We start from the raw sequence: 19827 nt of genomic DNA, 5'->3' as shown, positions 1-19827 counted from the left end.
CCAAACTACTCACCCAGCCCCAAATTGCAATCCGTTTGTCATCCACAAATCCCATTTTTGAAAATTGTCTAAAATACATGGAACAAGTCCACGAATTAGTATCACACTGTGTACAGAAAACTAAGATAACTGCACAAATGTGAGAAACCCTGCCATTTGTTCTCTATTTCATTCTATTAGAAACAAAGATTAATTGCTGCCAGCAATCAAATAAACACCTGAGATCGATGTCTATCATTTTTAACTTAAGAGCCAGATGAACACGGTTTACTTGTGTTGGAGTCCATCAAAAATTTGTGTGTGTGTGTGTGTGTGTGTGTGTGTGTGTGTGTTTCACAGAAAACAAATCCTGGCTGTTTTTTTCACAGCTTTATATAAAAATTTGCAGCCCAGATGCACTTTTCTTTACATAATTGAATTTAAATCTCTCCAGATGTTTTACAGTTTGAGAGAGGCTGTCCCTGCAATGGAGAAGTATAGAGGTGTGTAGAACATCTGGGTAGGGCTTAGAAATGTCTCTGGGCCCCCTACCTGAGAACTTAAACACCATTCTCTAAATACATCCCTTCTTATGATGGGTGTTGATTAGTTAGCTCAGCGCTATTAAATAAGAAGCAATTTTTCCTTGATGGATTAAGAAGTCTTTTTGTCACTAAATTGTGTTCAGGATTGGAATCCAGGTAAAGAAAGGAGAAAAAGGTTCTTTGTGTCTATTTCTTAATCTTAGCCTTACATCAAAAGGTAATTTGTTTACTTTAAAAAAAAAATCTAGCAAATGGGGCCCTTAACTTTGTAGTGTCAAGGGAGGAAGGGGACCCTTGCATTGACTTATATGTGACTTTAAAAATCTTTGTTTTCAATGGATGATATATGTCTTAGACTGCCCTGAGTTAAGCAATATTAGAAAAAAATTCAATGTAAATAGTTTTCAACTCATTATCCACTCCACGCAAACTTTTTAAACTTAGAACACATATGTACAGAAATGTGCACCAAATCATGCCTGTACAAGCTGGTAAACCTTTACAGAGTGAGCATACCTTGAACCAAAATATAGGGCATTACTATCACCCAGATGCCTCTGTGTCATTTCTCTCTTTGAAAGAAGAAAAAAAGAAATGTCTTCCTTTTATTGGATTCCATAAAAATTTCACCTGAATTTGTACCAATATAAATTGGGTCATGCAGAACATACACTTTTGTTCCTGGCTTCTTTCACTCAACAGTCTGTGAGATTCATCTGTGTTGTTGTGTTTAGTTCCTTTTAGTTGCTGAAAAGCAGCTGCTCATTACTTTTTAAACGGAGTTGTAGATTGTGGATAACACAATTCTATCATTTTAGACTTGAGAAGACCTGGAAATCATGCCCTCTCTCACAGAGGACCAATCTGGATAAATGAAAATGTGTTTGTAAAATATCAAAGCCTCACTCCTGAACCAAGTTATCCTCTCTCTTATCTAACCTTTTTTTTTTTTTTACTTTCAAGGATGATAGCTAATCATTAACTTTGATGTAACAGACTTAGGGATACTTAATAAATTGTCATCTTCTCTCCTCTTTGGTTGTTCCTTTTTTTAAAGGCGTTTTCCTCCAACCATTTAATCATTCACAATTTTTCTCCATTTCCTAGTTGATGGTTTCACAACATTATTTAAAATCACTAACTTACTTTGCTTTCCAGACATCTATGCAGTTGGTTATAGAAACTCAAAGACTACATTTCCCATTTACCAGTTGAATGCAACTGAATGTAAGTTGGAGGGAGACCTAGTTTCAGATCCTGACCAGTCTTGGCAAATTACCTAACCTAAGAGCCTCCATTTCTTTACCTGAAGTGTAAGGTATGAACACCCACCTCTCAGGGTTGCTGTGCAGCTTTAATGAGAATGCAGGTAAAACATTGCATGTTACATGTGCATTCCAGGGTAACCATCATTCATGGCTAAAATCTTTCTTAAGCCATATCACATCTATTTATAGTCTCATAACTGATGTCATTCATCCTTAACGAAGCCCTTATAATTGTGAGTGACAACGGTCGTGTTCCACAACTTTCCCAAATTGAGGGAGTAACCCTCACTCAGCAGAATGTAGGAGCCACTCCTAGGACTTCATAGCTGTCACCCTCCTCCAAGGTAAATGTACACCGAACTCCTCTACTTATCCTTGACTACAGGGGTGGCTTGCTTGTTTAGTTAGATGTTTACTCAGGGGTACATTTATCCCTCAGTTTGTCCATGTGTTTGATGAATTCTGAGTCCCAATTCCTAGAAGGTGGTAGCACATATGTCAACTCTCTAAGTCTAAACATAATATCTTCACTAAAAATCCAGCCCAAGAATGAAAGATTCATCCCAGGACACTTTAAATTCTTTACACTTCACAACTTTAAAATATAAATGGAGGGAGAAAGAAATCAAATGACCTTTGAATTCATCTCCTAGTCACTCACCTGGTTGCTTCAATTTGATCTTCAACTTCAAATGTTCCCAGTCTTCTGTTGATTGCGTGCATGATCTTATCTCCTTGGTAACCACTTCCTCTGCCATCAAAGCTAGCTACTATAATGTTTTCTGTGCTTGCAAGGTAAGTAGCCCAGTTGAGTCTGAAGACAGCATCTGCTTTTTGACTACAGGGGCCTGCATATCTGTGAAAAATCCGAAACTGTTAGCCTTTGTGGTTTTCCTGAAGCAAATGAGGAGCGCTTGCATTTCTGTCCCCTGTGGACCGGAAGTGTACGTCTTCCTGATCACGAGCCTGAAATCGTGCCAGCCACCGGGGGTGTCCACAATGGGTCCTCTAAAACTTGGCAACATGACTATAATGGCTGTGTGTTTCCTCCAAAGAGGCCCATCAGTTTTATCTTTGAAAACTGTTATCAAACACAGACTTCACAGGCCAACAGTTTCTAAGTCGTATATATCTTGGCGATCAAAGAAGTAAAAATTCCAATAATTGGGATAGGGGAGTTGTGTTATGAAAAAACCATGAGGATGACAATAAATACAGCTTTGAATATATCTTTCTGACTGAGCATTCCTAGACTACAAGTTTCCTTGGTTGGAGCTTCCTGAAGGACTTTGGCTGCTGTAGGATATGCACTGCACGTGCCGCAGTGCCCAGCACAGCGCTGCTGACTAAGGCTCCACAAGGCACTGTGGAATGGGCCAAAGTATGAACGAACACCATTCCTTAAAACTTCAGAGGAGAAAGAAATAGACTATATTGGAAGATGGGTATACTGTTTGGCATTCTATTTATTAACGAGTTTAACTCCCTCGTAGTTGCATTCTTCATATAGGCTATAACTTATCCATACACAGCTGTGTGTACAATCTCCATCAAGCCCTCTCATTTCCATTTGTTAATCAAGAGACACTCCCTACAGCTCACTGGATCTCATGTAAATACGTCTTCTTTGCACCACCTACAGGACTCCTGGACCCAGATCTTCTCCGATAAGTCTTCCCTCCTCAGCCCGTCTCTCCCATTCATCTGCTCACTCTCTCCTCCACAGGACTGGACAAGGCCTGCTTGGACCACTTTGCTAACATTTTCCTCCCTTTCCTGAGGGATGGCAGTCAAAAGAACTTTAGTTTTAAACAAAATATTATATGACTTTAATTTTACACTAGATTTTGCAACATTCTAACTTTAAAAAGAAGAAGGCATTCATGAATTTCTTGGGCAAGTAAACATTTTTTAACATGTGAAATGCCTTGGTCCTTTCAATGGTCTTATATTTGGTAGAGTAATAGCTTCCCTTAATATTAACTATATATCAAGTAACCTAACCCTGTAAGATTAAACAACATCATTTTTAAAAATAGAAAACAAAGATTTAGACATATATGAAAATGAAGAGGAAAATCACTGAAAAGAATGGGTACCAAATTTACCATATTTTTTTAACTTTCCTAATGAAGGGGAGATCTAGTCATTACTTACTGGGGAGTCCAAGAATATAAAAATATCACTTTTTTTTTTTTTTAACAAACGCTTGTGTCAAAATATCACTCTTTTTTAAAGGTAAAGGATCCTTGTTATTTAGTATTGGGGCTAAGGCCCAAAGCAAGTGAGTGCTACTGTAGTCAAAACTTGACTAAATTAGTGTAATGAGAATCAAATAGCATATCTGGAAGTTTAAAATACCTCTTTCTCTTTCTTTGAGCTTTTATGTTTGGTTTACATGGAACTGTAAACACAGTGGAACAAGGCTGTGTCTGATGCTAGTATCTGTATCCCTTCTTTTTTTTTTTTTTTTGTTAGTAGCAACAGGAAAGTATCCCTGAGTTTTCAGTTTTCCTTTCTGTATAATGGGCCCAACAGAACTTACCACATCGGCTTACTGTGTGGACAAAATAAGGCAAATTACCTAGCATGCAGCAGGCACCCAGCACTTTTGTTGGTTTGTTTTGTTTTGAATAAAGGAAATGAGGCAAGTTGGGACAGGAAGAGTGGCATTGTGGCATTATGTGTGAGGTCAGGGCAATTTTGGAAAGATTGAAGTAAAATATATTCCTAGTAATTATCAAAAATATTTTACAAAGATGCCATATTTAGACCTCACATGAGCTCATATTTACTGCTCAAAGACTTGTGATTTCAGAACTTTCTCTAGGACTTGGAGAAGTTTGAATTATAATGAATACTTTCCTGTATCACATCTTCTCTTCACCAAAAAGGGAATGGAAAATACCAGGCATATTTCAGGGTCTAAAGAAAGAGAAACCTGACATTGGAATGAATTAAAGGCTACCAATGGGAGATGTTTGGGCAAACTTGGAGATAAGGAAACTGTGAAGACTGTTAATACCCATCTATTGCTTGTTAAAATGTCCGTGAAGTAAGGATGAACGTGGGGACTTGAGAATCTCTTTGGAATTCCCTTGGAGTTCGGGGGGGGGGGGGAGGAAATCAAAACAAACTCCATATGCCATTGTGATAGAAGAAGAGTGTCTACCTTCTCCATTAGAAAGATGGTAGAAAACACAGGTTTGGATTTGCGATTGCAGAATGGAAGAAGAAATATTAAAACTGCTCTACAATGATTCAGGAAGAGAGAAAGGATGCATTTGGCTCTATTTTTCAGTAAGCTGCACCGGGCAAAAGATGTACAATCATTAACTTCTAAATTATTCCCTTATCTTGGATACTTACACATCTATTAGCAGAGGATATTTCTTGGATTTATCAAAATGAGGAGGCAAGATCATCTGATACCAGAATTCTAAACAAACAGAAAGGTTAATTAGTGAATTAAGAACACTTATTAGCACATGATTTCGGTTCCTTATCTTTGTCAGTGATAAGTAACATGTAGAGTTTAGCAATTTGTTAAATTAGAATAGAAAAAGAAACTGAACCGATTTGATTCAGCATGTTTTTCAGATATAAAAATATTCTCTTTCAGGTTAAAATACTAGTTTAAGTTTAAAACAATAAAGTTGTTTCTAATGGATCTATTAAATACATTGGTGCCTTGTAAAATAAAAGGGCATCTTAGAATTGCTGATGTTTTGTTTATATGATTCTGTTCTTTGGCATCTGATCTACTTATCTAGTTTGTTTATGGCTTATGTTCTAAGTTTTCCTCCAAAATGTTTTCCTCTTCTTGAATTTCTTTGAAGATGTTTCGGATTTTTAGTTGGCCTTAACTCTATCTTAAAATTCTGATTTAATAACATTTTTGTAATTCTTCTTGCCATCCCAGACCGTAAAGCTGAGTTCCCATTTTCAGCTCTGTGTTTCACAGAATGAAATCAGGTTTATGTGGGGCAAACTGTTCTGTACGATCTTGTGCAGGTCTGTTTAATTCTCTGTGCTTGATTTAACATCAGTTTAATAAAATTTGTTCCTAAATAATAAATCGGTTACCTTTGCTCCCAAATTCAGGCTAATTAGTTAGACTAATCTTTAAAAAAAAAAAAAAAAAAGAGCGAGAGAAAGAGAGAGAAAGAAAGAGAGTTGTTTCATATTTTAATAAGATTATTTCCAGCTTCAGTAGATCTAACCTGTATGGAAAAAAATCCTTATCTCTAGAGCTGTTCTTCCTTATGTTTATCTTTCTTTTGTTTTTTATTATAATTATTTTAGTTGAGGAAAAAATAAAAGTTTAAGAGTAAAATCTTTATGTAGATAGATTTTTCTTCAATTTGTATTTTGCTGGTTATTTTATGCCTTCTGATTAAATGTGCTTATGAGAACAAAAGTTTTAATCTTTATTATATTTGAGTAGAATGTCAAACTATCAGTTGATAATGATGTTTTAAATAAATATGCCAAAGTCAGCACTTGATCTCCCCTTTGTTTGAATCAGCACTAGTTGATTGGGAGTGTTTCACTTCCTATATTTTCGAAGATGCACAGTCTCTCCTTTGGGGGGTGGGGAGTGTCACATCCTAATATTTAATATGTCACATCTTAATATTCAACACCTTCTGTACCAGGCGGTCCAGATAGCTCTCCAGGACTCTCTCCAGAACTCTAAGCGCTTGCCAGTCAAGCCAGATTCAAGGTCCAGCAGCATTGGCATCACATAGGAGCTTATTACAAACTTAGAATCCTGGGCCTACCCTGACTTGCTGGCTCCAAATATGCATGTTAATTAGGTCCCAGGTGATCCATAAGCACCTGCAGTTTCAGTAGCTCTGCTCTAAGCTCTTCTTCAAAAGTACCCTCTACTCTCTGTGCTTTTCCTGCCATTTAAAATTGGATGACCTGAGTTTCTTCCATTATTACCCTATATTTTAAAAAGAATCTAAAATAAATCAATCCTGATGGATTCCCCCTCCCCTATGAGTTGTTAGCCCTTAATAGAAAAGGCAAGCAAACAAATAAAAATGACAACAACAAAATTACAAGATTTCCTACTCAAAGAAACCCCTTGTTCTTAGTCGTCCCTGAACATAATCCATGATCAGGCCACCAGGCCAGGGCCTATCACGGGGAGGAGGTTAGGAAAAATTCAAGATTTCTGTCCTGAGACTGAAGTTTCAACATTTTATAGCCAACCCTATTTTTTTAATACAAGTCATTTTAAATCTGTTTGGGTTAAAGGTAAAATATATTAGGATATCATTAAGTTAAAAACACAATTAATACTTAATAGTAGAATAGAGTTACTAATGGGATGAGACTGAACTAGCAATAATGCATTTTCTCCAAATATTTTCCTCTTAATATATGTTACATAGAATGGTACTGTATTTTTAAATTTAAAAAAAAGTGAAACTAGTGGTTCTTGTGACAGAACATTTCATGGAAAAATAACCTTACGTTAGATTTACATATAAAATAAAATACACACTGTCAGATAAACTTATACTTAGTTATATTTTTACTGGTGTTTCCATGAAAAGTTATGTTCCAACAGAAATTTAACTTACTTGTTTTGTGCAAGTAAATGAAGTCCAGTTTTTTTGAGGGCATCTGGACATCCTGCAGCATTTTATCCAAAGCTGAATTGTCTTCCAGGACTCTCAGTTCTAAACAAATAATTGAGACAGCAGTCATTTGTTACAACGTGAAGAATCTGGATTGTGCAAAGCAATAACAAACAAGTGGGCGAGTCACTGATGGGACTACACGTACTTCAGGTTATAAGCCTTGTGTTCAAGTCATTGTTAAGACACTCTAAAGCCAAAGAAAATCCCATTGTGCTAAGTGCATGTTGCTTCTATTCACACACACTTTCCTGAAAAGCAAATGAGGGTGAAATGTGAGAAAGTACCTTTATCATTGCTGTTGCTATGCAGAGTATAGAGGGGCAGACCAGGGCCTGTTAACATAATCAGGGAAAAATATATTTTAGAGTTTTGTTTTTTTTTAAAGAAGATAACATACTTTTCAAATAGCGTTTGTTACCATTTAACTTTGATACAATTTTGACACCATTTAGCTTTGATAGAATGAATATCACACTGGATAAGAAGCTTACTAAGTGTTAGCTGATTTCCCTTTTCCTTAACATGCACGCAATTTGAGTGTAAGAAGTATTACCGGAGAGGCACAGGGCTCTGGAGAACGAAACAGAAAATGCACCTCTGACCCTGCTGGGCGCCTTGCGCACATTACTATGCCTGAGTCCAATTTCCTCATCTGTGGACTAAGCCATCCAGACCCAATGAGCGCCGCTATCCTTCCCAACTCTAACACCAAGGTCCAGCGAGTACTACAACCTCTCTCAGGCCCCGCCCCCTTAGGGTGGAGCTCCAGAGCCAGGTTCCCCGGCCCCCAAAGGGCAGATTTCCCTCCGCTGCTGCCCCCACTGCGGAGTCCTGGACCAGGCAGCACATCTGCACTGTGCCCGACTTGGATAAGCAATTCCTTCCTGGCACGCGAAAAGTGTTTTTTCTCACACACTCAGATCTTCACTATTTATCCCAACTGTGGTAGTTGCAGAGTGGAAGGTAATGTATAGAAAAAGCTATCTCGTGAGCTATTTAATTTTGATACATTTGGATCATGATATTAATTTTTACATTTGATCAGCACCACTGTGGAGGCATTAGAGGGACCTGGGTTTGAATCCCTGGCTTTCCTGCTTTGTGACGTAAGATAACATATCTCTGCTTCAATCTCCTCACATGTAAAATGAGGATAATAATATCTGCATTATAGAGTTTTCTTTTTAAAGGATCAACAAGATCATGAATACAAAACTTGAGCACAGTACCTAGTATATATAAAACAGGTGCCCAAGAAATGGTGACTGGAAACAGCCATAGTAAAGAACTACAAAGAAAATATGATATTAAAGAAAATGTGCCAGTAAAAAAAAAAGGTTCAGATAAATGGTTTGGAGACCTCCTTTTGGCAATTCACAGTTCTTTTTCAGAATATCCAGACTTTTTCTCTCATTTTGAGAAGTAATCTAGCTTAGTGTTAATAGCAGAGGCCTGTGTCTGAATCCCATTGTGCCTCTTATTAGCTGCGTGACCTGTGAAATCACATTGTCTCTCCTTGTCCAGATTTCTTCACTTATAATAAAGAAAACAATAATAACAATAGCAACAGAAGATGAAGCTGTGAGCAGGTGGAGTCACAGGCACCACCTACATACATTTTTCTCATTTCAAGGGGCAAGTGCATAAAATTATAATTTGTGTTAAAAAATGCACAGCATGTATGTGTATAAGGATGAAGTGCCTCTGTCATACATAAGCTCTAGGATGTGCTTTCAGTCTAAAGCAAGCCTCTTGGTTAGAAGGGGAAGGAGAGATGGTTAGCTCACCACTTATACATGAGTGAAGGGAAGAGGACTTACATGATCTCAAGAACTCAGATTCAATAGGAGAGAACTGAGCAGGGCAGAAACTGGGCACTGAAAGGAAGGCTTCAGAGATGGAGACACTGAGCCAGGAGGGTGGTAAGAAGGTTGTCCAGAGAGGGTAGGGGATGTAGGGAGCTACTCGAGAGGGATTTTGGGGGTACACCCTGCTCTCCCTCCCTGTCCTTGGTTCATACTTACCAGAACATCTCAGCTGATAGTACTTCGCCTCTTTACTAAATGATACAGAGTAGTACTGACACCTTTCTGGATTCAGCTCACAACTAAGGCACGTCACTTTTGTGTGGTAATTAAGTTGGATTCTGTAAAACCAATGGTGGAAGTTAAGTACTTGATGAAAGGAAAAATGAAAGAAGGAATTGAATAATGCCGTATTCTAGTTTCAAAGATATCAGAATGCCAAAGCAATACTCAGAAACTTTTAAAATGTGAAAAAAATGCATGAATTAATTCATAATAACCTCAAACCTCCCGTTGTCTGGAAATATCACAAAGCATCTAATAAAGTCATGCTCTTTTGTTGACATGTGGGTTGGTTTAGCGAGGAATAAAAGCATTCGATAGTAGTTCCAATTTAATATATTAGGACTAGGCAAAAAATAAAAATAAAAAATAAAAACACAAGAGCCAGAAATTGTTCATTAGCTAAAAGGTCAAGTCCACAACTCGATAAAACTCTTACTTATAAAGATTTCTTCCACCTGGCATTCCTTTATGTTCATTACTAATGTAGTATCTGGGAAGAAAACAAATGAAATATATTAATTCTGTTTTTAAGAAAAAGTCAAGTACGCTCCATTTAACTCAACACCAAGCACTAGTGTTCACACAAGTGCATGTGCATTAGTGCTTGCTCTTCTTTTATCATTCTTCCCTGCCCCCTCATCCTCAGAAACCATTTGTCCCCCATCATCTCTAGATAGGGGATTCTTTTTTTAACAGACTAAAATATCTGAATATGGGGATTACTCCCTTAATTAGAGTGACAAGGAAAAACTCAAAGAAAGTCTTCTTTCAGAATAATATGACTGGACAACTAGTCTGAAGTTGACACCCCATTTATCTACACTGTTTCCCATATTTTCTGTTTCATAACACAAACCACTCGGCGGCAGGAGCCCCATCTTCCTAAGAGTGGCAGAGCCACTTCTAAACAGGACCTTCAAAAACTGCTTTGAGCAATGGCAAAACTCCTCCGTGGTGAAACCAATAAAGAATTATAAAAAGTGCCTAAGATTCTAATGAAAAACAACACTCCCTATCCCATCAATTCATGTGTGGTAGTTGACAGCCTCTGAAAAGCTTTCCATTCGCCAAAGAGTAAGGCCGAGACATGGACAAATACAATAGCCTCTCCAAGCCTTCCGAAAATCCAGTATCCGTTGAAATTTAACAAAATGCCCCTGCATGCTAGTTCAGTGTTCCAAGACGTTTAAGAAAAAGAGGCTCCAGCTCTTCTAATGCAAAGCAGGTAAGAGCAAGAGGTAGAGCTGCTTGGTGGCATGGTATCAAGTCTGCTGAACATATGTGAAAATCATTAAGGCTTCCGTATGTTAAAAAGAAAAAAGTCCTGAACACATTCCAAATAGACTACTCTTTATTTATAGAAGATTTTTCCTTATTTCTGGGCAACGAATGGCATGATTATGACAAATATATTGATATACTACTGATTATTAGAATACTTACAGGTAATCACTGGTCAGAGCTTCTATCCCAATGACCTCCCAGGCTCCTTTTGTAATAAATGTGCAATTCTGATGGGATTTTTTAAAAAAAAGAGGTTTATTAGACTCTCTCTCTGATCAAAGTTAAGGGGAGGATTAAATCATTTACATCAGGAATTGGGATAATCTCGGTTCTTTTCCCCATCCTACCTTACTGCAGATACCACTGGGGTATTTGAATTCGTCTGATTATTGGTACATAGTGATCGACTTTACCAAATGATTTCCACTTCAAGTTAGTTTCAAAAAAAGGAGATCAACCCGAAATAAATTATTTAAAAATACTCACTCTCTTATCTGTTTGGAAGTGACAAATGTGTTTGTAGCCCTCTTCGTTGCTGATGATCTTGTAGAAGCTATTCCCGTCAGAGGTAAAATGAGGTTCTGCAGGCCTAAACTAGAAAATAATAGGAAACACGAAACATGTTAAAGCACATTAGCCTCATCTCAGTACAACTTTAGCTTCAGAAAGTCCTCCCAACACCTATGCTCAAAACCCATATTTCATTTACTTGCCGACTGCAATCAGAGGGTCTCAATAGAAAATTCTCCTCCTAGAAAATGCAGACAAAAGATCTAACTCCGAGGGAATTTTTGGTGGGGAGTAAATGAAAGAATAAACATGAAGAGGCTTACACAGGACACTCAGCACATAGCAGTGGTTATTGTTACCCTTAGGCATCTTCTGTCTATGGAGAATAACGCTATGGTGTCTTGATATAAGCGTGAGAAAATTAGCATTAGCCTTTCAGTTCTAAGAAGTCAATTTCCTCGATGTCGCAACGTGCTCTCTTGAAACAGACTAATATTATTTTTGACTGTTTCTAGTTGGAGGTGGTTTGTAATTTGAGGGATTTCCCCTCCCCCCTGTTTCTTATACATAATTTTTTTGAAAGTCAGACTTAGAAACTCTTTAATCATTTCTGGACTAGATACCATAAGGAATGTCTGTCGTATATTTCATACGGAAACGTTCATATAGCTATCGTCTCTATTATAAGCCTTTCCATTTTGCTAAATAGGATCAACAATTTACCCAAAAAAAAATAGTTGTATGGAAATATAGAACAAAATTTCCATTTTTTACAGTTCGATAAAAGATAGTTCTCAGAACATAATGTCGTTTAAGCAGAAGGGGATCTATCCCAGCCTGAAAGGAATATATCTCTTGACGACTTCGATTTCCTTACTACATTTGAGAGCAGGTAGGAGATGGTCTTTTAAAACTGTTGGTTCACTTCACTCTCGCTGTTTCCTCGCTCATCAGCTCCCATTTTGGGAAGGAAGAAAAATGCTTCCCTCTTCTATTTAGTGATTCAAAACGAATGCATTTATGGAGCAAGCCGAGGCGTGCAGTACACTTGGTGTTCTCATTACAGAGCTCGGAAACACATTCCCCTCTCTAGACCTGTGTTCACAGCCTTATCTTTTTAATACATTTCCCTGTTTCCCCTGGATGGAGTTGTGCCTAGTAGAAATGTGTGAAAAGTGGCATCTGTCTGGTTAAATACAGAGAGGAAAAAACATATTTTTTTCAAAGAGTCGTGAGGAAGTGTAGCATGTCTCTTGCCATGGAGGAAACCACTTTTCATGTTGGCAAACCTCTCCCCTCTGCCCAATCAATGCCTGAACAAAAAGGACGTGTGAATGCTAGGGGGCTCCGAGCCCAGCTGGAAGGGGTCGCATTTCTGGACCAGGGGGCTGCACCTCTGTGTTCTGGAAGACGAGAAATCCTTACGTTTTTTTATGTCACTTTGTTTCCCTCTTAAAGGGGCTTAATAGAAGTGGTCGTACAAATTAGGGGCGATTCATTCTTCCTCTTTCACACACGGTGCCATGATGGCTTCAGTGCCTTCGTCGGTTTGCTTCACGCCACCAGCTTGTAGCAACGTGGCTGGTAAGTCTGCACAAGGTGTAGCGTGAGGCATGGGAAGTCACGGAGGGTCACGTGCTTCCTTGGAGAAAGTTCTGCATCCAGGGTATAGTAAAGTGTGAACCCATGTGTGTATGATTCCTCCAAAGAGAGGTGCATAGCGGGTGTGGTGTTGAGTGTCACTGCGTCCCTGCTGGGGGTAGTCCTGTCCCCTGCGTTTGTGCAGAGGCTGAGGGCGGAAACCGTGTTTTCTGCCGCCGAAGCGCCTAACTTCGAACCTGAGGTCAACGAGGACAATTGGTATCTTGGCTGCCTTTCAGCAACGGTTGCTTTTTAACTTTCCAGAAGCTAGAATTTGCCTAGAATATGTCTTTTGTTTTATCTGCTCTTCTCTTGAATTTTCACTTGTCCTTTTACTTTTTCCAACCAAGCATGTTGTATATTCTCTACAAAAAGACATCTCTACAGGGCGCATTAAAATACCACGTGAAAAAAGGTCAACTTCTGTCTCTGTTAATAGCAAATAACATAGAGGCCTCGTTTGGTATATCTGCATATTAAATAGCTCTGAGTATCTGATGCATACGACAGAAAACCCCATAACTCTTACAACTTACTCTTCCAACCCAGCCAGTGGTACTCATTTCAATGTGTTGCCGTCCCTAGGGAGGGAAAAATACAGAGAGAAGTGAGATATGAATTCTACTCTTTAGCTGCAATTTGTGGCAATATAAGCAAGACTGTACTTGTAATAAAATAAATGAAAGCTATCTCCATTCACATATTTGTATTTATGGTAGTAACTTTTACATAGCTACATTAGAACATTTACCTCTCTTGCCTAGAGCTCTGTCCTGGATGTGTAACTCATAAGCCATCCTGCAAGCTCCTCCACATTTTCAATTCAGCAAGGACAGAAGTATCTTTCCCTTATCCCCACCAGCTTGTTCTTACTCCTTCGTTCTTCCCTGGGTTAGTGGCACCATTCACCCAAGCCAGAGACCTGGGAATCACTCCAGACTCCTGCTCTTCTCACAGTAACCCCCTCAGCCCTTGTCTTCTAGTTCTTTGACTTCTCTTGTTCTTCTCCACCATTATTGCCTTAGTTTGTGTCATGTCGGGTTTCCCAGGTCCATTGCCCTGACCTCCTGGTTGGAGACCCTGCTGCTCTGCTCTCCTTCCCGTCTGCCCTCCACCCTGCTCAACCCACAGCTGACCTCATCAGGCAACAGATAGTTCTATCTCATTATAATTCTTTCCTACTTAAAACCCTGAAATAGCTCTAAGTGTCTTACAAGGTAAGGTCAAACTCCTCAGAATGGTGCCTGAGCCGTAGCATATATCTCAAACCTCAGTTCTCATCATCGTGCCTCTGCCTCAACCCCTAGTCCGGTGTACCCCCAGACCCTGCAGGCTCCAAGCTCTTCACCCCAGATGCCTTTGCACAGCCTCTGCTCCTAGGGTCCACATGCTTTCATGCTGCCCCGAATATGACAACTTACCCCAGGCTGCTCTAGTCTCCTCCGTGTCGTCTCCCATCCCCTTCTGCCTACCCCCAGGCAGGTTGATTATCTTCTTTTGCCCTACATTTCCTTTGTACCTTGCTTATACACTTTTAGAGCACATGTTCCTGATACTGAGATGATTTAATTGGCAGGAAGCAAAGAGCTTGGTTTTTTAGTTTGGATTCTGGCTGTCGTTGTGACCTAAGCAAACTCCTTAACCTTACTGAGCCTGTCTCCACAGTGTCTGGCTACTGTGAGTGTTCAAGAAATGGTAACTATTATTATTGATTTTCATAACAGTCTTCCCTACTAGAAAATAAACATTTTAGGGACAGGCATGCTGCCTAATTTTTTTTTTTTTCCCTCCAGAGCTATGCACAGAACTTGGAACAAAATAGGTATTCGATGATTGCTACATAAGTAATGAATGAGTGCATCAAGATACAGGGGCAGGCGGTGGGGGGCAGGATTTCTGAGGCAAGAATCTGCCGTGTGGCCAACCAGGGTGGAGCAGGGAGAAGAGGTGTGTGGGCACAGAGCCCATTACCAGAAAAGGGCTTGTAGAGCTGTCCTTGACATATGCCAGCAAGCCTCGCCCAGGCTCTACCCCTCCTGAGGCTGTTGGTCCCAATGGGGCTTTAATTTTGATCCACGGCCTATACCTTGTGGTCTCTGGGCTGGAAACACCCCCAGCACTTCAAGGTTGGATTAACACTTGCCTTTGCCTTAATGTTGCCACGCTCTCAGCCTGGAAGTTATCTATTTACTTTCTAAAGCTGTTTACTGCTGAATGATAGTCACAGTGTGGTAATAGATTTGTGGCCTCTTGATATTTGTTTTGCTTCACGTATACTCGGCGAGTCACTCCCCATTTCCTGAAACACGCTTCCTTGACCTTGCGGCCCCTGGCTTTCTCGGACTTTGTGAATTTTGACATCAAATTCTATTTTCTGGCTTTCCAATCACCACCACCCTTTTCGCAAGTGATAGTCTCCATAACTAAAACAGTATGACTAGTGAGAGCCGATGAGCTAGAAGTACCACCAGGTAATATCAAATTATCTAAAAGTCAGTCAAGACTTACTCACTGCCTCAGGGTCAGACACAGAGAAAGAATAGAAACTCAAGCTGTATTTCCTGATAACACTCTCCCTGTTTTCCTCCAGCCCTCAGATCACATGTAGCTTTGGAAGCAGAACATCCCGATTCAGCTTTACCACTGAGGAAATCCATCTTCCGGTGGACTCTTCGTAGTCACAGATATCCATGACCGAATAGTTCTGAATCCTCCGGATCCACTGCAAAGAAATCCTTTCTTCGGTTACCCATGTCACATCACACAAGTAGTAATCCCTGAAAGGAGGGAGGGAAGGAAGGACGGAGGGATGGAGGGAGGGGAGGGAAGGAGGGAAGGGAGGGAGGGGAGAGGGAGAATAACTATTTCCAGACCTTGGTACAAATAGACGTTCTGCTCAATGAAATCAATCTTAATAAGAATCCAGTTTTAAATAGTTGTTGAAGCCATTTAACACCGTAGTATTTTACCCTTTCTTAATGCTTAAAGTGTAATTTAATTTTGAATGGAAATGCAAATATATCTGACAGGAAGAACAACAGCTAACATCCCACGGAGGTGTAACATACATGCCATGGCTCAGGACTTTGCAAGCCCACAACTGGTCTTTGGTGGTGCCAGGGTGTCAAGGGTGATATTTTCCCATCTCTTTTCTGCTGTCTGGAGGGGCCATTACAGGGAACCCAGGGACACTGGTTGAGATTTTATTCTTTTCTGGTAATTTGATATGTTTCTCTAAAACATTCTTCCTACTAGGGAGAAACTACAGTTGACCCTTTTCTCAACTTCATTTTCAAAGGGGAAAAAATGGACTCACATCTCTGCAAAGTTTGAAAACCAAATAATTATATCCTACAAATCTTTTCTCAAGTGTCAAAATATAAATCGTGTGAAGAAATTAAGGAAACTTTTGGTATTTTAACATAAATTTATATAAATAGAGATATCTCGAGCAGTACATCCTCGTCCAACAAAAACCTTTACCAGTGTTTGGAACTACATTTTGAGTGATAAGTGAGATGCATGGAATTCCTAATTTACCTTTCTGCTAGCCTCCCTAAATATTTGCTCTGGATAATTTATTTTATTTTATTTGCTCCCCACACCCTCGTGCGATTTTTGTATGACTCTTCTTAAATCATTCCTGTCCAGTGTGTGATCAAAACCTTGCTCCCAGGGGCTTCCCTGGTGGCGCAGTGGTTGAGAGTCTGCCTGCCAATGCAGGGGACACGGGTTCGAGCCCTGGTCTGGGAAGATCCCACATGCCACGGAGCAACTAGGCCCGTGAGCCACAATTACTCAGCCTGCGCGTCTGGAGCCTGTGCTCCGCAACAAGAGAGGCCGCGATAGTGAGAGGCCCGCGCACCGCGATGAAGAGTGGCCCCCGCTTGTTGCAACTAGAGAAAGCCCTCGCACAGAAACGAAGACCCAACACAGCAATAAATGAATAAATAAATAAATATATAAAAATTAAAAAAAAAACAACCTTGCTCCCTTTGGTCAGAAGAATTCCAAAGGAAATTTTTCATTCCACCCCTTCCCATCTGACGCTATGGCTGTATCCGTTCACCCTAACATGCTCCTTTGCTCTTTCCTTCATGGGCTGTGCCCACACCTCCTCTTGTCAAGGCTCTCCTTGCTTGACTGCAAACTCTCTGAGGCTGGGCCACAGCTGTCTGGTTCACAGGGTATCTCCAGGGCCTAGCAGACTACCTGGCACAAAGCAGGTGCTCACGAAAGTTCTGTGGAATGCAGCACTGAACAGAGGGGGAAGTCCTGTCCCATCCTCGTGACCTAAGTAGCTCTGTTCTTCCTCAGAATTCACAGATCCCTTCCTGTCCCCACTCCCTGCACAGACACTAAATCAAACAACAAATATTTGTTGAGAGCTTAGGATGGATCAGGTGCTAGATAAAGCACTTTCAGCCCCTCACCACTTCACTATCTCCCTTGGCGGGGCAGGACACTCACTGTGTTAATACGCCCAGGGGTACCCGGGCCTCCAGGCTGTCTCCGCTGCAGGTGGCAGGCACTGAAAGAAGACCAGAACCCCTCACCGAGCAGCAAAGCACCACCTTCACACAAACAGGGACTCCTCTCCACTTCAGTCCTTTCTCTTGCTTATTAAGAACTGTACACTGGGCTTCCCTGGTGGCGCAGTGGTTGAGAATCTGCCTGCCAATGCAGGGGACACGGGTTCGAGCCCTGGTCTGGGAAGATCCCACATGCCGCGGAGCAACTAAGCCCGTGAGCCACAACTACTGAGCCTGCGCGTCTGGAGCCTGTGCTCCGCAACTGGAGAGGCTGCGATAGTGAGAGGCCCGCGCACCGCAATGAAGAGTGGACCCCGCTCGCCGCAACTGGAGAAAGCCCTCGCACAGAAAGGAAGACCCAACACAGCCAAAAATTAATAAATAAATAAAATTAAAAAAAAAAAAAGAACTGTACACTGTCCAGTCTGCACGACTGGTGTCCCTTGAACACCCTGTGAGGTTTTCCACATGCCTCCCTTGTCAACCTGCCCTTCTGTCTGAAATGACTGTCATGCTTTAACTTCTTCAGGATTTACTCAAATATCCCCCACCCGTGAGGCTTTCTTGAAGACCCCCTCCTTCTACACCGCTATCACGGGTCTCATGGTGCTTTTCACGAACCGCCAGGCTGCGGAGTCTGAGAGGGTGAATGCCGCTTCGCCGGCCCAGGAGCGAGGGCGCCTCATCTAGTCTAACTGCCCGGTACTGAGCCCAAGGCAGAGGCGTTAAGTGAGAAAATGGAAAGGCAAGCCAGTCATCCCCGGGGTGGGTAGGGGATAAATACTTGCAAAGGGAATGGAAGAATGAAACGCAAGATAGAAAACAAAAGTTTTTGAAATGAACTCTCTAGACCTGGGGTCAGAACACTTTTTCAGAAACGGGCCAGCCAGTAAATAGTTCCAGCTTTGCGGGCTACACGCTCTCTGTCACAGCTACTCGACTCTGCCTTGGCAGCACCAAAGCAGCCAGAGACAGTGCGTAATGTATGAGTGTGGCTGCGTGCCAACGAGATGCTGAGATTTGAAGTTCATGTAAATTTCACCTGTCACGCAGTATTATTCTTCTAATGATTTTTCTTCCCAACCGTTCACAAAGGTAAAAACCGTTCTTACTTGGGGGACCATCTAAAAATGGGTGGGGGCAGGATTTGGCAGCAGGCCCAGGGTTGCTAAGCCCTGTTCTATACCAGTAGTTCTTATTGTTTTATGTACCTGTCTCTAGGGGGAAAAAGGGTGGCATGGAGTCTGCGGCCAGCGTTGGCAGGATGCCCTCTTCCCTGGGTGATTCATTGAATTAATCACTCCACCGCATGCAGTTGCTCTTAGTAGTGGTTTACTTTCCAGGTAGTAATAGGTACCTTATTTTAAGTAGCTTTAATATACCCAAAGAAACATTTACACAAATTAGGGGAATTAATATCACACAACAGACCTTTGTTACATGCCTACTCTTTGCAAGGCAGCGGCCACTTTACAAAGGGATACCCTGTGTCATATGGCTCTCAAGCACAAGTCTCTCCCAGTGCATTCAAATATGATTTGCTTTATAAAATTCAGTTATTCCGTCTATATACACTCTCGAGGAATAAATAGATTTCATAGAGTGAGGAGCTTTATCCTGAAAAGAATTAAGAGGGTGAAGCTAACCAGCAATGTTTACCAGAGGGATGGGTGGAGGTTCCACAGAGGGAATGACTGGGGGCAGGAAATCTGAAGCCAACGGCTTATTTTGAATCCTGATTCCAACCCTGTCCAGTGTGTGACCTTGAACGAGTTACCTAACCTCTCTACACTTCTGTTTACTTGTCTGCAAAACATGAACTCTAACATTCCTCCCGCATAAGGTGATCATGAGCTTTATGTCAGCACTTAGATGAGTTCCTGGCCCACGGTAGACTCCACATGGGTGTGAACCGTCCTTATGTACAGAAATTACTTCATTGCTTTAGTATTAAAATCAATCGTACTCCTCTTGGACTAATCCTGTTCCAGAAGTTAGAAGAGCTTGTTGAATCACGGTGTCTAACCTGGGAAAGGCAGTCAGTGGCTCAAGGGAAGGCCAGGCTGTCCCTGGTTCCTCTTCCACCCCTCCCCCAACCACTCTAACCAGTCTATTCAGTATGTGCCTCTCTGTTTTTACAGAATAGAATTGGCATGTTGTGGAAAGTATACTTGATGATCCTGCCTGTTGGATTTTCCTGGTCTTAAGTGGGGACTTAAAACGTCCAGTAAAAATTACAATTAAGCCCTTGGTTTCTTTATATCTTTTTCATGACTCACTGACATCCTGGCCTGGTGTGATCGCAGCTCCAGGCTGGGTTA

At 40.9% G+C, this 19827-nt stretch overlaps 1 protein-coding gene across 4 annotated transcripts in view; it reads right to left on the bottom strand.

Moving 5' to 3' along the window:
- The window catches only part of DPP4 (dipeptidyl peptidase 4), a 77514-nt gene that overhangs the window by 16559 nt on the left and 41128 nt on the right, over nucleotides 1–19827 (bottom strand). For all 4 annotated transcript variants that reach the window (XM_082395284.1, XM_082395283.1, XM_082395285.1 and 1 more), the window contains exons 11-21: nucleotides 15616–15751; nucleotides 13511–13555; nucleotides 11310–11417; nucleotides 10983–11050; nucleotides 9976–10029; nucleotides 9474–9595; nucleotides 7734–7781; nucleotides 7390–7488; nucleotides 5162–5231; nucleotides 2454–2648; nucleotides 14–68 (exon numbers count right to left, since the gene is read on the bottom strand). In XM_082395284.1, coding sequence (XP_082251410.1) covers nucleotides 14–68; nucleotides 2454–2648; nucleotides 5162–5231; nucleotides 7390–7488; nucleotides 7734–7781; nucleotides 9474–9595; nucleotides 9976–10029; nucleotides 10983–11050; nucleotides 11310–11417; nucleotides 13511–13555; nucleotides 15616–15751 — 1000 coding nt within the window. The remainder of the gene's footprint in view (nucleotides 1–13; nucleotides 69–2453; nucleotides 2649–5161; nucleotides 5232–7389; nucleotides 7489–7733; nucleotides 7782–9473; nucleotides 9596–9975; nucleotides 10030–10982; nucleotides 11051–11309; nucleotides 11418–13510; nucleotides 13556–15615; nucleotides 15752–19827) is intronic.

This window comes from Balaenoptera borealis, assembly GCF_965194805.1.
Source record: "Balaenoptera borealis genome assembly, chromosome: 6".
NCBI classification, from domain to species: Eukaryota; Metazoa; Chordata; class Mammalia; order Artiodactyla; family Balaenopteridae; genus Balaenoptera; species Balaenoptera borealis.
This window is presented reverse-complemented; position numbering and strand designations above follow the sequence as displayed.